Source organism: Salmo salar, chromosome 23 (assembly GCF_965601325.2).
Source record: "Salmo salar chromosome 23, fSalSal1, whole genome shotgun sequence".
NCBI lineage: Eukaryota > Metazoa > Chordata > Actinopteri > Salmoniformes > Salmonidae > Salmo > Salmo salar.
The window spans coordinates 31,624,077-31,637,793 of NC_138313.1; the positions used below are offsets into that span (position 1 = coordinate 31,624,077).

A 13,717-nucleotide genomic window follows, 5' to 3' on the forward strand; every position below is an offset into this window, starting at 1 on the left:
AGTTCTTGAAATGTTCCTGATTGACTGACCTTCGTGTCTTAAAGTAATGATGGACAGTTGTTTTTCTTTACTTATTTGAGCTGTTCTTGCCATAATATGGACTTGGTCTTTTACTGAATAGGGCTATCTTCTGTATACCACCCCTACCTTGTCACAACGCAACTGATTTGCTCAAACGCATTAAGAAGGAAAGAAATTCCACAAATTAACTTTTAACAAGACACACCTATTAATTGAAATGTATTCCAGGTGACTACCTCATGAAGCTGGTTGAGAGAATGCCAAGAGTGTGCAAAGCTGTCATCAAGGAAAAGGGTGGCTACTTTGAAGAATCTCAAATATTAAAAATATTTTGATTTGTTTAACACTTTTTTGTTACTACATCCATATGTGTTATTTCATAGTGTTTATGTCTTCACTATTATTCTACAATGTAGAAAATAGTAAAAATAAAGATAAATAAATAGTAGGTATGTCCAAACTTTGTCTGGTACTGTATGTAAATAATGTATTTCTGTTTTTTAATTGTAATAAATGTGCAAAAATTTCTAAAATCCTGTTTTTGCTTTGTCATCATGGGGTGTTGTGTGTAGATTGAGCAGGAAAAACATTAATTATATTAATTTTAGAATTTGGATGTAATGGAACAAAATGTAAAAAAGTCAAGGGGTCTGAATACTTTCCGAATGCAATGTACAGCACAAACTACATAAATATCTGATAGGGTCCATTCTCTGCTACCTGGACTTTAAAATGGATACTTCAGGATTTTGGTAATGAAGACCTTCATCTATTTCCCTGGAGTCAGATGAACTTGTGGATACCATTTTTATGTCTCGGCATCCAGTATGATGGAAGTTAGAGTTAGTTTTGCGAGTGTTAGCACATTGGCTGGACGTCTATGGTAATGCTAGCTGTTACCATAGACCTCCAGTCATTGTGCTAATACTAGTTAGCAGTTGCGCTAACGCTAGTTAGCAACTTCCTTCAAACTGCTTGGTATCCATTAGTTCATCTGACTCTGGGGAAGTTGATACATGGCTTCATTGCCAAAATCCCAAAGCATTCCTTTAATGTTTTATTTAAGAATAAAATATTTTGCCTAATTAGGCCTAAACTTTAGCCTAACTATGAGTTAATTCCATTCCAGTCACTGCACAATTCTGCTTCAGGTTTTGGTATCGCCTTGTTTTCTGTCCCTGTGGGTGACAGAGAGAGCAGTAGCCTACTGAAGATGCTGTATTCCACCGTTAGTAGAGAAACAGAGCCTACCTTGACAAAGCTCCTGAGGGGTAAACCACAGAAAAAAATTAAGCTACATATTTTTAATAAACCGATTAATGGGATTTTCCTTCCCGCAGAATCCTGAAGCTGGAGCATACTGGAAAAGGGGCGCATTCCAAACTGATGAACAGCCTTTTCTTTCAGTGAGACCCGAAGTAAAAAGACGCAGCAATGACATTCTACTGGTAAGAGCACCAGCCGTGCGCAGCTACATCGAGCACAAAATAACTATTGTGAGGATAGATGATTGATAACGCAACTGCTATAGCGCAGGCCAGGAGACGGAAACATATGTAATTGTCTTATTGTACAGCTGGTTCAGTGCCACTGGGTGCTGCATGGATTGTTATTGCAATCAGTCCTTCTACACCAGCCACTTCTACCAGCAATTACAAATTACTTTATTCCGGACGGCTTGCTGAGGAGGAATATTGCTGCAGAGCTATTGGGGAATGCCATGTGTCGTGGCGCGACATAAGAAGCGCTTTGTGGTGTGTTTTCCTCCGGGGACAGGTGGTGTTGGGAGGTAGTGGGGGTATATGAAAACACAACCCGGAGACAGTTGTCTTAAGGATGTCACGCTGCCGTACAGGATATTTATTTTTGCCAGAGACAGATGCGACAGAGAGGAGTAGGCTAGTAGTTTACAAATTAGGTTAGGATTGGGTTTGACGAAAACATCGGATCTCTCTCTCTCCTCTTCTTACATACTGGATATTAATCCAGGGGAAATCAGACTGTAGAGGCAAGAACTGTGTAACCGCCGCGTTCCGGGCGCACCCTTTACGCGACAATAAGCGGTAAGTGAACGGAGCTGTCCAACGTTGGGGTCCGGTGTTTGAGGGTGGTGGTGCGCGCTGTGGGACATTGCCTCCGGTCGCGCCATGCCGATGCTTTGGGCACAATGGTGTTCCCAATATAATCAAATGTGATGATTTGTTATGGGTTTGAAAATGGCTCAAACGAATGTAGGGAACTCACTTGAAATTGGCCTCGGCATTTTCCCTCCGAGGCAGAGTTTCACAGTTATCACAATGACACACATTATTGCGACATACATATAAAATGATGTTCAATTGCCTAATGTTAGGCTACCTATAGTTTCTATCATTGTGTAGTTAGTTTCTCGATTTCATACTGCGTAGCTCCATGTCCAAACCACATGAAGATTTCATGTTTTTTACAGACAGCGGGATTTATTAATTGTTGACTATAAAAAAAGTATGCTATGTTTATTCCTTCCCTATTTATAGAGAAGTAATTGACACTGACATGTTTACTATTTTCTAAAATAATAGGCTATTTATTTATTACTGTGCAATATCAGGCTATGATGATATATTTAGCCAATTAGTCTACTATTCAAATGCATTAATCCACATTATTATTATTATTATTATTTGTTGTTATTATTATTATTTGTTATTATTATTATTGTTATTGACTAAATATAATTTAAAATGTTCTTAAAATGCACAGAAATTACTCCTTTTACTCTTCTCTCACATGAAGAGTTCAGTAGCTATGAGGGCAGCAGCCCTCTCTGTGTCTGGTGTGTGTGTTTGGTGTGTGTCCAGTGGCACTGCTGGTGGTTGTGCATGCTGATCTGTGATCCTGCCCAATGGCCCCCAGGTGTCCTTACACCTGTCCTCCCCTTGGCTCCTCTCTCTCCCTTTCCTCTGTCCCTCTATTTCTGAAGCAGCTGCTGCCTTTACAGTACACTGAGTTAGTGTCAAAATCAAATTTGCGTTTTTTTTGTGAGGGCTAACTTTGAATTGCTGGCATTGAGCTACACAAAGTTTCTTCTTTCAGGAGAAAGCTGCACGTTTTTGTTGTGCTCCCTGTTTCAAATTCAAATTGCCTTTGAGCTGCCTTTTGTTGGGTGCTGGGGTTTGTGGCCTGGAAAGGGAGACAAGTAAGTGAAGTCCCCAAGGGTCAGAGCATTCCAATAATGAGCCCAAGTGGAAGAGAGGAGAGTGGAAGAGAAAAGGGGGCTACGGAGAGGAGACAGTTCTGTTCAGCCAGCGAAAGCTAAGATATAACCAAGGGAAAAGCACAAGCCCTCCCCTCACTCACATGTGTCAATCAGGCTCTAAGGACAAGGGGCTCTTTAAAATCCCCTGAAAGGCCTCTCTTTCTCCCCTCACCTATACTCAAATTAACTCTCCTGGTTCCCAGATGCTGGGCTGTTGTCCTACAGTTCCAGCCTCGTGCCATTGTTTTCTTTGCCTATGTGTAGAGAGAGAGAGAGGGAGAGAGAGAAATTGAGAAAATAGAATAGAATAGGGAGAGTAAGAATGGGAGAAAATGGAAGAAGAGAGAGAGGGGGAGGGCTACTGGCTTAGTGGGTGTCTGTGCTGCGTGTTCTCATGGCTAAGGAGTTCCTCTACTACACCGTTCTCCCTGCTAATGCCTCCGACCTCCTTGTACACTCATCATCCCACTAGCACTGATTACACAAGAACTATCATTAGGAATAAATTAGGTGAGAAGAACAGAGGGAAACGCCTGTCTGATAAACGCTGTGATCTCCTCATTGTACTTTAAGAGCTGAAGAGGATGGATTAAATAAGAGAAAATAGGCCCCTACCAGAAGCCCTATGGTTACTTTATATACGCTGCTCCAAGTTGGAGCTGATGTTGGTTTTTTGGTGCGTTGCTTTCCTTTCCTATTGTCCAGTGTTCCTCACAGCTTAGCAAACCGCCCAGTGAAGCTCAGCGAATCCCCAGCAAGCAGAGCACAGTGATTTATTATAAAGTTACTTAATTTGGATAGATCCACAACTTCCCACCCAGCACTCTGGGCCAAAGACCCCTGCTGCTCTCATTGTGGAAATCTTAATTCTCAACTAATTTGTAGGATCTGTCTGAGTACTACTTTGTGTGTGTGTGTGTGTGTGTGTGTGTGTGTGTGTGTGTGTGTGTGTGTGTGTGTGTGTGTGTGTGTGTGTGTGTGTGTGTGTGTGTGTGTGTGTGTGTGTGTGTGTGTGTGTGTGTGTGTGTGTGTGTGTGTATGTGTGTGTGTGTGGAGAGAGAGAGAGAGAGAGAGAGAGAGAAGAGAGGGAGAATTTGTTTGCCACAGTCTGTTCGTTTTCCTGTCATAGTGTGTGCTTGTGTGTATTTGTGTCTGTGCGCCTAAATGTGTGTGTTTGTCTCTCTACCACAGTGTGTGTGTGTGTGATTCAGTGCTGTCCAGGATTTGTTGAATGGATGCCCTGTTAGTATCCTCTCCACTCTCTAACAGCCGCGCAGGCCAGCGCCCCACAGAGCAAGTGTTGAGCCCACTGTGCTAAAATAACAGGTGCCCCTGTCCTGTCGCAGGGGGTCTCAATCCTGTCCCCGCCACCCCCTCCTGGGGGTTATGTTACCTGGTCAGGGTAGCCCGATCACAAGCTCATATGTGAGAGAGCTGGTGACATCTCTACCACCCCCTGACTATTGAGCTGCCTGCCTGGGGGCCCCAAGGCTAACCTGCTCTGCCAGCCCTCCCCTCTCCCTCCCGCTGGACCTTGATGTCAGGCCCTCCCAAGCAGTGTGGCCTCTCTTTGGGCTGTCAGGAGGAGGACACTGCCCACTGGGACTCTGAATGGGACAAATTTACCGTAGCAATGTTTCCACTTAGCACGTGGCGTTAGGAGAAAGCGAAGGTGAATGAGAGGCTTGGTCAGTGTCAGTCCGTGCTGCAGAGGGAGGAGTGGACAGATGGGGCTCCTGGGTGCTCCTTTGCGGGAATCAGCAGTGCCTTGTATTTTATCCATTTCACCTCACCATTTAGGCACGGCGCCCAGCAGCCATCCGCTGCTATTGCTGTTTATGTTTTCCCAAGGCCACTGCTGGGGTTGCTATGGCAGTAGATAAACAGGTTAGCCGGTGACCCCTGGGGCCTCCATTCCCAGGCTCCAATGGGCTTGCAGTGTAGCAGCTACCCCTCACCTGCGGCGAGGTGCGGCGGGAGCTGGCCAGAGGTCACCAAGCCACCAATCCCTCCTGTTGTTTAATCACACTCTCCCTCTCCCTCATCATCTGGACTTTCCCTTTTATTTCCCCTCTCTCCTTTCCTCCCATATGGTTCCGATCATATATATCTCTAGTACGCACACTTTTTCATGCTCAAGGTTTTCTTTATACTTGTATGTGAGTTTGGGTACCCTAGACACTGGAAAGACTGAAGAATAAATAACCAACCCCTGGGTAATATGTTGTCTCGTGAGTTTTAAACTATGGCACAAAAATACTACAATATGTCAGTGTGTGTGTTATTGTTCTTTACCGCCCCATCTATCATCAGGCTGGTAAGGCCACTGGCTATAGGAGAGTAGAATGTACAATAGAACCGGAGAAAATAATGTACGAATAAAGTATGAAAATGTATGCACTCACTACTGTAAGTCGCTCTGGATAAGAGCTTCTGCTAAATTACTAAAATGTAAATTATAAACTGGGTGGGTTGATTGGCTGGGTGGGTTGATTAGGTTGATTGGCTGACAGCCATCTTATATCAGACCGTATACCACGGGTATGACAAAACATTTATTTTTACTGCTCTAATTACGTTGGTAACCAGTTTATAATAGCAGTAAGGCACCTCGGGGGTTTGTGATATATGGCCAATATACCACGGCTAAGGGCTGTGTCCAGGCACAGTTGCGGCATGCCTAAGAACAGCCCTTAGTCATGGTATATTGGCCATATACCACACCTCTTCGGGCATTATTGCTTACATGTACAGTATATCTAGTGCAATACCAAAGCAAGACAGGATGATAAACGAAGCGGTACAAAGAGAATGTCCCCTGAAATAGTCAATAATCAGAGCTCTTTCATTTTCCCTCAAAAGCTTTCCCATTGCTGCTCATTCTCATTTTGAGGCATATTTCTTCTATGTTTTAATTTGGTGTCTGTGGCCTCTAACAGTGGAGAGGCTCTGGGAAGGTGAAGGGTATCTGTTACATAAGCCTGAGGTGATGGAGGAGCACAAAGCTACAGTCTCTCTGAGGACTGACTCGGCTAGCTGTTGAATAAAAAGCCCTCTGTATGGTTAATACATTACTTCTCCATGTTTAGATGTGGTAGAGCGGGGATTCATTCCACTACAGAGAAAATACACATTTCCATAAATACAATTCCATAATGCCTTTGGCAGTGCATCATGAAGGATATTGTGCAGGAAAGGCAGGCAGATGTGATGGAGCAGGACGAGGCATTACTTCCTGGACATGAATGAACATACAGTGTATGTGTGAGGATGCTTTTTATAGGCTGTTTTTTTGTCATTGAGGCACTCTGACATGGCTCTGTCCCCTCGGTGCATGAGGTTGGTTGTGACTGTACCACCGTCGACATGGCCAATGTGGCATATGGAGGTTTGTTAATGAGTGGAGAGACTAACGAGGGGCCACCGCAAGGAAAGATGTGGATAGACTGGTCCCCCCTTTACTTTACCTCACACACACACACACACACACACACACACACACACACACACACACACACACACACACACACACACACACACACACACACACACACACACACACACACACACACACACACAATGAGGCGGCTTGCATGGAGGCTCTAATAGTACCCTGTCAGTCCGGGGAGAGATGTGGAGAGATGTTTAACAGGCCGTTTCCCGTTAAACTCCACATACACAATTAGCAAGCATACCCTTTATACCTTAGATGCCTCATCTTTCCCATTTGCCCAACTTGGCTCTTTCTCATTGTGTTGTTGTTGACTAACAGACCATTGTTGTTGGATGAGGAGGAAGTGGGAGTGATTGAGTCACACTTCACCACCACAGTGTGAGGCTGTGGATGTATACCCTTTAGGCCCACAGATGTCATACTCCTCATTTATGGCTGCCTTTGTTTTAGAGAGACTATATCCTTCAATTGCTTGTTTTGTTTGTTTGCTGAGAAATGGTGAGATTGTGCTTGTTTATCATTCTAAGCCTAGCGACTCCTCCTTCTGTTCTCAGTGTACTGTAGTCTACCAGTAGCTAATGTGGTCCTCTTCATTACCAGGCCATTCTGTTCTTTTCGGTTTCTCTCTGTCTGCCTGCCTGTATTGCTGTATTTATTTTTCTCATGTACAGTTCACTTGTTTTCCGCTTTGAAGAAATTAATGGCTTACTGCACTCTGTGAGGGGAGTCAGTCATGCGTGAGGGCAGTCAGGCTGAAGAGAAACTATACTGAGGGGAGGGAAGGGTGAGGGGGTGAGGCACGAGGAGGGAGTGGTGCCAAGGCCTGGGTGTACTGTGTGATGGGTGAAGTCGAGCTGTGAGGTAATGTTCACAGAGACCCAGGGAGGTGGAGGAGAGATGGAGAGAGGAGGCGGATGACGGACAGAGTCAGGGGGCAGAGATGCAGTAGCAGTGGAGGACCAGCAGGATTACACTGGGTGGGCAGAAGCATAATAGACTCTGTAGACTGCTTTCTCTGATGAAGTGGGCCCTCGAAAGCACTAAATCAACGGTTCACGAAGCACCAATTAATGTATGGAGCCGGCATCTCTGGCGTGAGGAATCAAAGAAGCCTGGCTGTGCTGAGCGTCTGCTCTGCCCCCTCTCCGTGGAGCCAGCCAGAGAGCCATGGCCTGAGTCAGAGATGAGGGGATGATGAGGGAAGGATAGAGAATGTGTGATGGAGGGAAGGGGGGCCCAGGGGCCATCTGGAGGCAACAGGTCTCAGGACAGCAGGTGGGTTCCAATCAGAGCATTACATGGCCTGTGTCAGGGCCAGAGTCTGAGCCAGGGTCTCCCCTATCCAAGACCCCCACATCCCCCCCTTCTAACAGGCCACAATCTGTCACCTGCCATCCTTTATTAGCTCCAGTCGTGCAGTTAGGCATTATGGATTGAAGAGCTGGTGGTCGTTGGTGGACAACATAATTGTGGAAATTGACTGCGAACGTTTGATGACTATTATTAACCCAATCTTTCCAGATGAGTGGGTTTGGTTGTAGGTAGGAAATAAATTGGTGAGTGTTCTGCATACTCAAAGAATATGTTATATGTGATAGAGAGGATTATGGCGCTTTAACAGCTAATCTGTTTATGAGGCACCGCATATCTGCCTTTTATTGGATACTATATACTGTACATACACCAGACTGTAGTTCGTGTATTTTATTGGAAATAAAGGATGTTGTATACTGTAGTTCCTCTTTCAGGGTGGTAGTGGAGGACTATTTGCTGGTCTCCTATGTGGTTATTTGCTCAGAAATCCCATGACTACATGCCTGCTCATAACTAGAGGGTCATCTGTATTTGCATGTAAATGTTTTTCACCCCCTGGTCTGCTGGTGGAGCAATCAAAATGGCTCACTGTCTGCCTCGCTTAGAGAGAGGGCGGGCTGACTGGCAGTGACATTCAGAGCAGTGCCACCCGCCCGCCCAACAGGGTTTTAATGCGTAGGGCTTTTTCTCCTTGATGTGCTCTCTAGCCAGTGGATCTCTGTGTGAATATTCATGCACATCCTCCTGCCTTTAATGACTTGTTTTGCTGCAAACATCAGAGCTCAGCCCCCAGCACCGCTCCGACCGCGCCTCCGCTCTGTTCATTGGCCCAATCCCTTGGCGCCCGTAAGATGGACACATCCAAGGTTTTCTGCTCAAAGTATGGCACACTCATCTGCCCGTCTGACTCACATACACATATCAGGGTCGGTTGTTTGAAGTTCGGCAGTTCAGCTCTAACAGTTCAGCTCGAGGAGTTCTTATCGTCAGAATGGAACATCTATAACTCAGCTTGAGAAGTTTGACTTTGCAGCATGGGCAGTGAGTTCAGTTAGATGGCAGTATTTCAACGCTGGTGGTACTGTGCCATGGAATGATCTCTGCTTTGGACATTTCTCTATTTCTCTATGTGGGAGTTTAGTGGTGATTTGCTCTGGCCATCATTTAATTTCGCTTGGTGGTTTGGTGCTTGGTGGTTTAGTGTGTGTGCCGATAGCCTTGGTGTTTTACCATCACTAGTGTGTGTGTGTGTCTGTATAGGGTTATGTGTGTATGTGTGTGTATATCTGTATGTGTATGTATATATATGTCTGTATGTAATGTATGCATTACCATAATACTTCAGTGATTGCCCCGTTCCTCCTTGTAATTACATGGTTGTATGGTTGGTCTGTGAGTGCTAGAGCATGACCAGCTAATTCTGGGAGACCATTGGCTGGAGCTGTGGGTCTCCTGGGCAGACAGCCACTCAGCCATGTGACAGGCCTAGAAAATTGGCTTTTTTCAGTAGCATGCAGCAACACTTCCCAGAGTTCTCTGTTGTTTGTCCCTTGCTTGTAGACTAACCTTTTAAACAATTATCTGCTTGCTCCATATAAATAGCATAGCTTGTCCCCTCTGTGTTGTTTCAGTCCTGGCCTGCTCTCTCTCTTAGCCATTGCAGGAGCCAAGGAAACTCGATCCCTGAGTCTAAACTAAAGCAATAATCAGGCCAGGCTGAAGTGCCTGAGAATCCGGCTCTCACAGGCCTGTAGCCTGTAGCTTGTCATAACTTCATGTTCCCTGAAATGCTAAGGGTGGGGTAACAAGGGCACGGCAAGGCAATGACAGAGTTTTTCCATGTCCACGCAACTGAAGAATAGCCACAAAAGAAGAGTAGCAACAAACAAATCGAATATTATGATGGTGTGGAAATTGTGAGCACATGCTGGCACCAGGGAAGTATGGCCCAATCATCATAGAAATATGTAAAGGTAAACATTCTAAATGGCCCTGTTCCACACAGCATACTCCTGGCTTTCAGGGAATCAAACTGGTTTGGAACTCTTCTCTTTACTGACTTGCCTAGTCAAATAAAGGTTAAATCAAATCAAATAAAATGATTGATGAATTTCAGCCAGAGTGTATATAATTGTACTGCCCCGGTGCTGAGTGCTTAGTTTAAGTAACACTGGAGAGTGCTGTTCCTGCCAAATGTTAAATATGGCAGTCATTTTAGGACAGGTTTTTATGGCCGTTGGACAGGAGTGTTCCTCCCGCTGCTACTTGTATTTTTTGGCCTGGCCATTTCACCCGCTTGGTGCTTCTCGCTGCTGCTGTCATCGCCACCATTAGCGGACACTACAAAGTGGCTTTGAAGCTCCACAGGGCTCAGGGCCTTAAAGAGGGACAGCTCGGGAGTTCAGTGTTGATCCTGAGTTCAGATTTCGGTCCCCTCCTATACGATAAGACCCTCAGGACAGCTGGGCCAATTATTCTCCCCCTGTCGACTCTCTCTCTCTGTTTCTCTCTCTCTTCCCCTTTCATTCTCCCTCTCTCACACCATGTGTGACCTTGGAAAAGTCCAGGCGAAACATTTAGCCCTTTTAATTTTTTAAAATATTGTACAGTTGATATAGTAACATGCTTTGATAGTAACGTACAGTATATCAATATTAAGACAGAACCTAAAACCAAAATAAGTAATGTTGTAAAAATGACACACTCAATGACACAGGCATTGATCTGTTTTCTGTAGCAGATGTAGTGACTGTCGGCAAGTTAACATTTTATTGCCGAAATCTCTTGTTAAGTGGATGCCTTGTGTGCATTTACTTGACTGTGTTTCAAATCCTAATCAGATGGTTAATTTACTGTCTTGGGGACATTTACCAGCTAGCTGTATGGAACGCAGGCTGATCCCACCTCTTTATCGCTGCCTCCATGTCTCCCATTGGTGTCTCCATGGTTCCCACATATGCAGTTTTGTTTTGGGAGTGGACTTATGCTAACAGAGGAGTCCAGAGAGTGAGGGGGATAAGGGTGCAGGGCTTGAGGAGGGATGTGTGTGTGTGACGGGGGGGTTCATGTGACAGTCGTCCTGTCTCTGCATCAGCAGGCGAGGTGTCGGGGAGATTTGGCTGGCAGATCTTAATCAGCCATCAGCCCAGTGCTGAGAAGAAAAGTCCATGCAAATCCCTGCGTCGGCAGCTGTGTAGTGTCCTTCATTAATATAATAACACTCCTCCATTATTCCAGCGCAGCTCCAGCTTCACACTGAGTCCAGCACCGCATCCACATACTCCTAATGGCTGCCTGACTTGATGACTGGCTGGCCGGGGACCGCCGCCCGCCCGACAGACACCTTTATATATTTATATACTTGTTACTTAGCCTTTGTCACATTCGCAGCAAGGAAAGTGGAAAAGCTGATTATGTTGCCTGGAATCTATTCTGTTTGTATTTCACTGGCCAGTAGGCTGTGCATTGGCTGCGTTGTTATGCATGTTCCCTGTTGCTGATAAGAAGTAATTAATGGTGTGGCTGTGCAGGCCTCTTCCTAGAGAGTTGACGCAGCATCCAGGCTCAAGCAGCTGCTGAGACGCTTTTTGTTCACATGAAGAGTGTACATCAGAGTCTTTGTCTGCTCCACTGTCGATGGAGGTGCGTTCTTTTCTCATCGGATAATCCCTTTCTGTTTTTTCATCTCAAATGAGACAGTGTGTCACTCCTCAGACTGAGAAGGAGTGCCAGACTTCCAGCAGCAGTGCTCAACCAAGCAGGCTGGGCGTGTGTATGTTTGTCTGTGCGTGCGTGTTAAAACAGTTTATGTGTGTGTCTCAAGAGCCTCATCTGTGCCCTAGTGTCTCACTCCAGGCTCTTCATTAGTGGGGATGTTAATGAGTCACACTCTGATCAGTGCGGCATCAAATCAAATTGTATTCATCACATGCTTCGTAAACAACAGGTGTAGACTAACAGTGAAATGCTTACATAAAGGGCCCTTCCCAACAATGCAGAGAGAAAGAAAAATAGAGAAATAATAGAAAAGTAAAACGCGTAATAATAAAAAATAATAATATATAATAATAATATATACACGGAAACTATGCAGTATTTTGTTTTATTGTTAGGTTACTTGTTAGATATTACTGCACGGTCGGAACTAGAAGCACAAGCATTTCGCTACACTCGCATTAACATTTGCTAACCATGTGTATGTGACCAATAAAATTTGATTTGATTTGACAATGAGTAACAATAATTTGGCTATATACAAGGAGTTACAGTACCGAGTCGATGTACAGGGGTACGAGGTAATTGACGTAGATATGTACATATAACTAGGAATAAAGTAACAGATAGTAAACAATAGCAGCAGCGTATGTGATCAGTCAAAAACATTTGAGTCCAGCACCGCATCCACATACTCCTAAACGGAACATGTGAAGTGTTGGTTCCGTGTTTCATGAGCTGAAATAAAAGATCCAAGAAATGTTCCAAACGTACAAAAAACATATTTTTCAAATAGTTTTTGCTTTATTTTGCTTACATCCCTGTTAGTGAGCAAATCCCTCTTTTCCAAGATAATCTATCCACCTGACAGGTGTGGTATATCAAGAAGCTGATTGAACAGCATGATCATTACACAGGTGTACCTTGTGCTGGGGACAATAAAAGGCCACTCTAAAATGTGAAGTTTTGTCACACAACACAATGCCAAAGATGTCTCACGTTTTGAAGGATTGTGCAATTGGCATGCTGACTGCAGGAATGTCGACCAGAGCTGTTGCCAGATAATTTCATGTTAATTTCTCTACCATAAACTGCCTCCAACGTTGTTTTAGAGAATTTGGCAGTACGTCCAACCTGCCTCACAACCCAGACCACGTGTAACCAAGCCAGCCCAGGACCTCCACATCCGGCTTCTTCACCTGCGGGATCGTCTAAGACCAGCCACCCGGACAGCTGATGAAGTATGGAGTATTTCTGTCTGAAATAAAGCCCTATGTGGGCTCCCCAGTGGGTGGGGAGCCCACAAGGCTGCGCCCCTGACCAGTCATGTGAAATCCATAGATTAGGTCCTAATTTATTTATTTTAATTGACGGATTTCCTTAAATGAACTGTAACTCAGTAAAATCTTTAAAATTGGTGCATGTTGCGTTTATATTTTTGTTCAGTATATTTAAATATTTAGCAGTCTTATGGCCTTCCTCTGACACCGCCTGTCACGTTCTGACCAGTAAAGGGGTTATTTGTTATTGTAGTTTGGTCAGGACGTTGCAGGGGGTGTTTGTTTTATGTGGTTCGGGGTTTGTTGGGCTATGTGTTTATATAGAGGGGTGTTTGTTTAGAGTGTTCCGGGGTTTTTGGTTTATGTTCTATGTTACTATATTTCTATGTTCTAGTCTAGTCTTTCTATTTCTATGTTTAGGGTTTTTGATTCACCTTCAATTGGAGGCAGCTGTTCCTTGTTGCCTCTGATTGAAGGTCCTATGTATAGGAATTTTTTGCTATGGGGGTTTGTGGGTAGTTGTCTCCTGTTTAGTGTCTGAGCACCTGATAGGACTGTTAGTGTCATTTATTGTTTTTGTATACGTGATTTGTTTGTTTTCCTTCTTCAACATTAAAAAGAAGAAGAGTATACATATTCCCGCTGCGTTTTGGTCTGATCATTACGACACCCGTTACACCACCTGGTATAGAGGTC

At 44.5% G+C, this 13,717-nt stretch overlaps 1 protein-coding gene across 4 annotated transcripts in view; it reads left to right on the forward strand.

The window, feature by feature from the left end:
* Nucleotides 1–1,213: 1,213 nt before the first annotated feature.
* Nucleotides 1,214–13,717, forward strand: part of LOC106584391 (semaphorin-6B) — a 135,850-nt gene continuing 123,346 nt past the window's right edge. For 3 of the 4 annotated variants that reach the window (XM_014169649.3, XM_014169651.3, XM_014169652.3), the window contains exon 1: nt 1,214–1,469. In XM_014169649.3, coding sequence (XP_014025124.1) covers nt 1,341–1,469 — 129 coding nt within the window. In that variant the 5' untranslated portion in view covers nt 1,214–1,340. The other variant, XM_014169654.3, reaches the window with a different exon arrangement.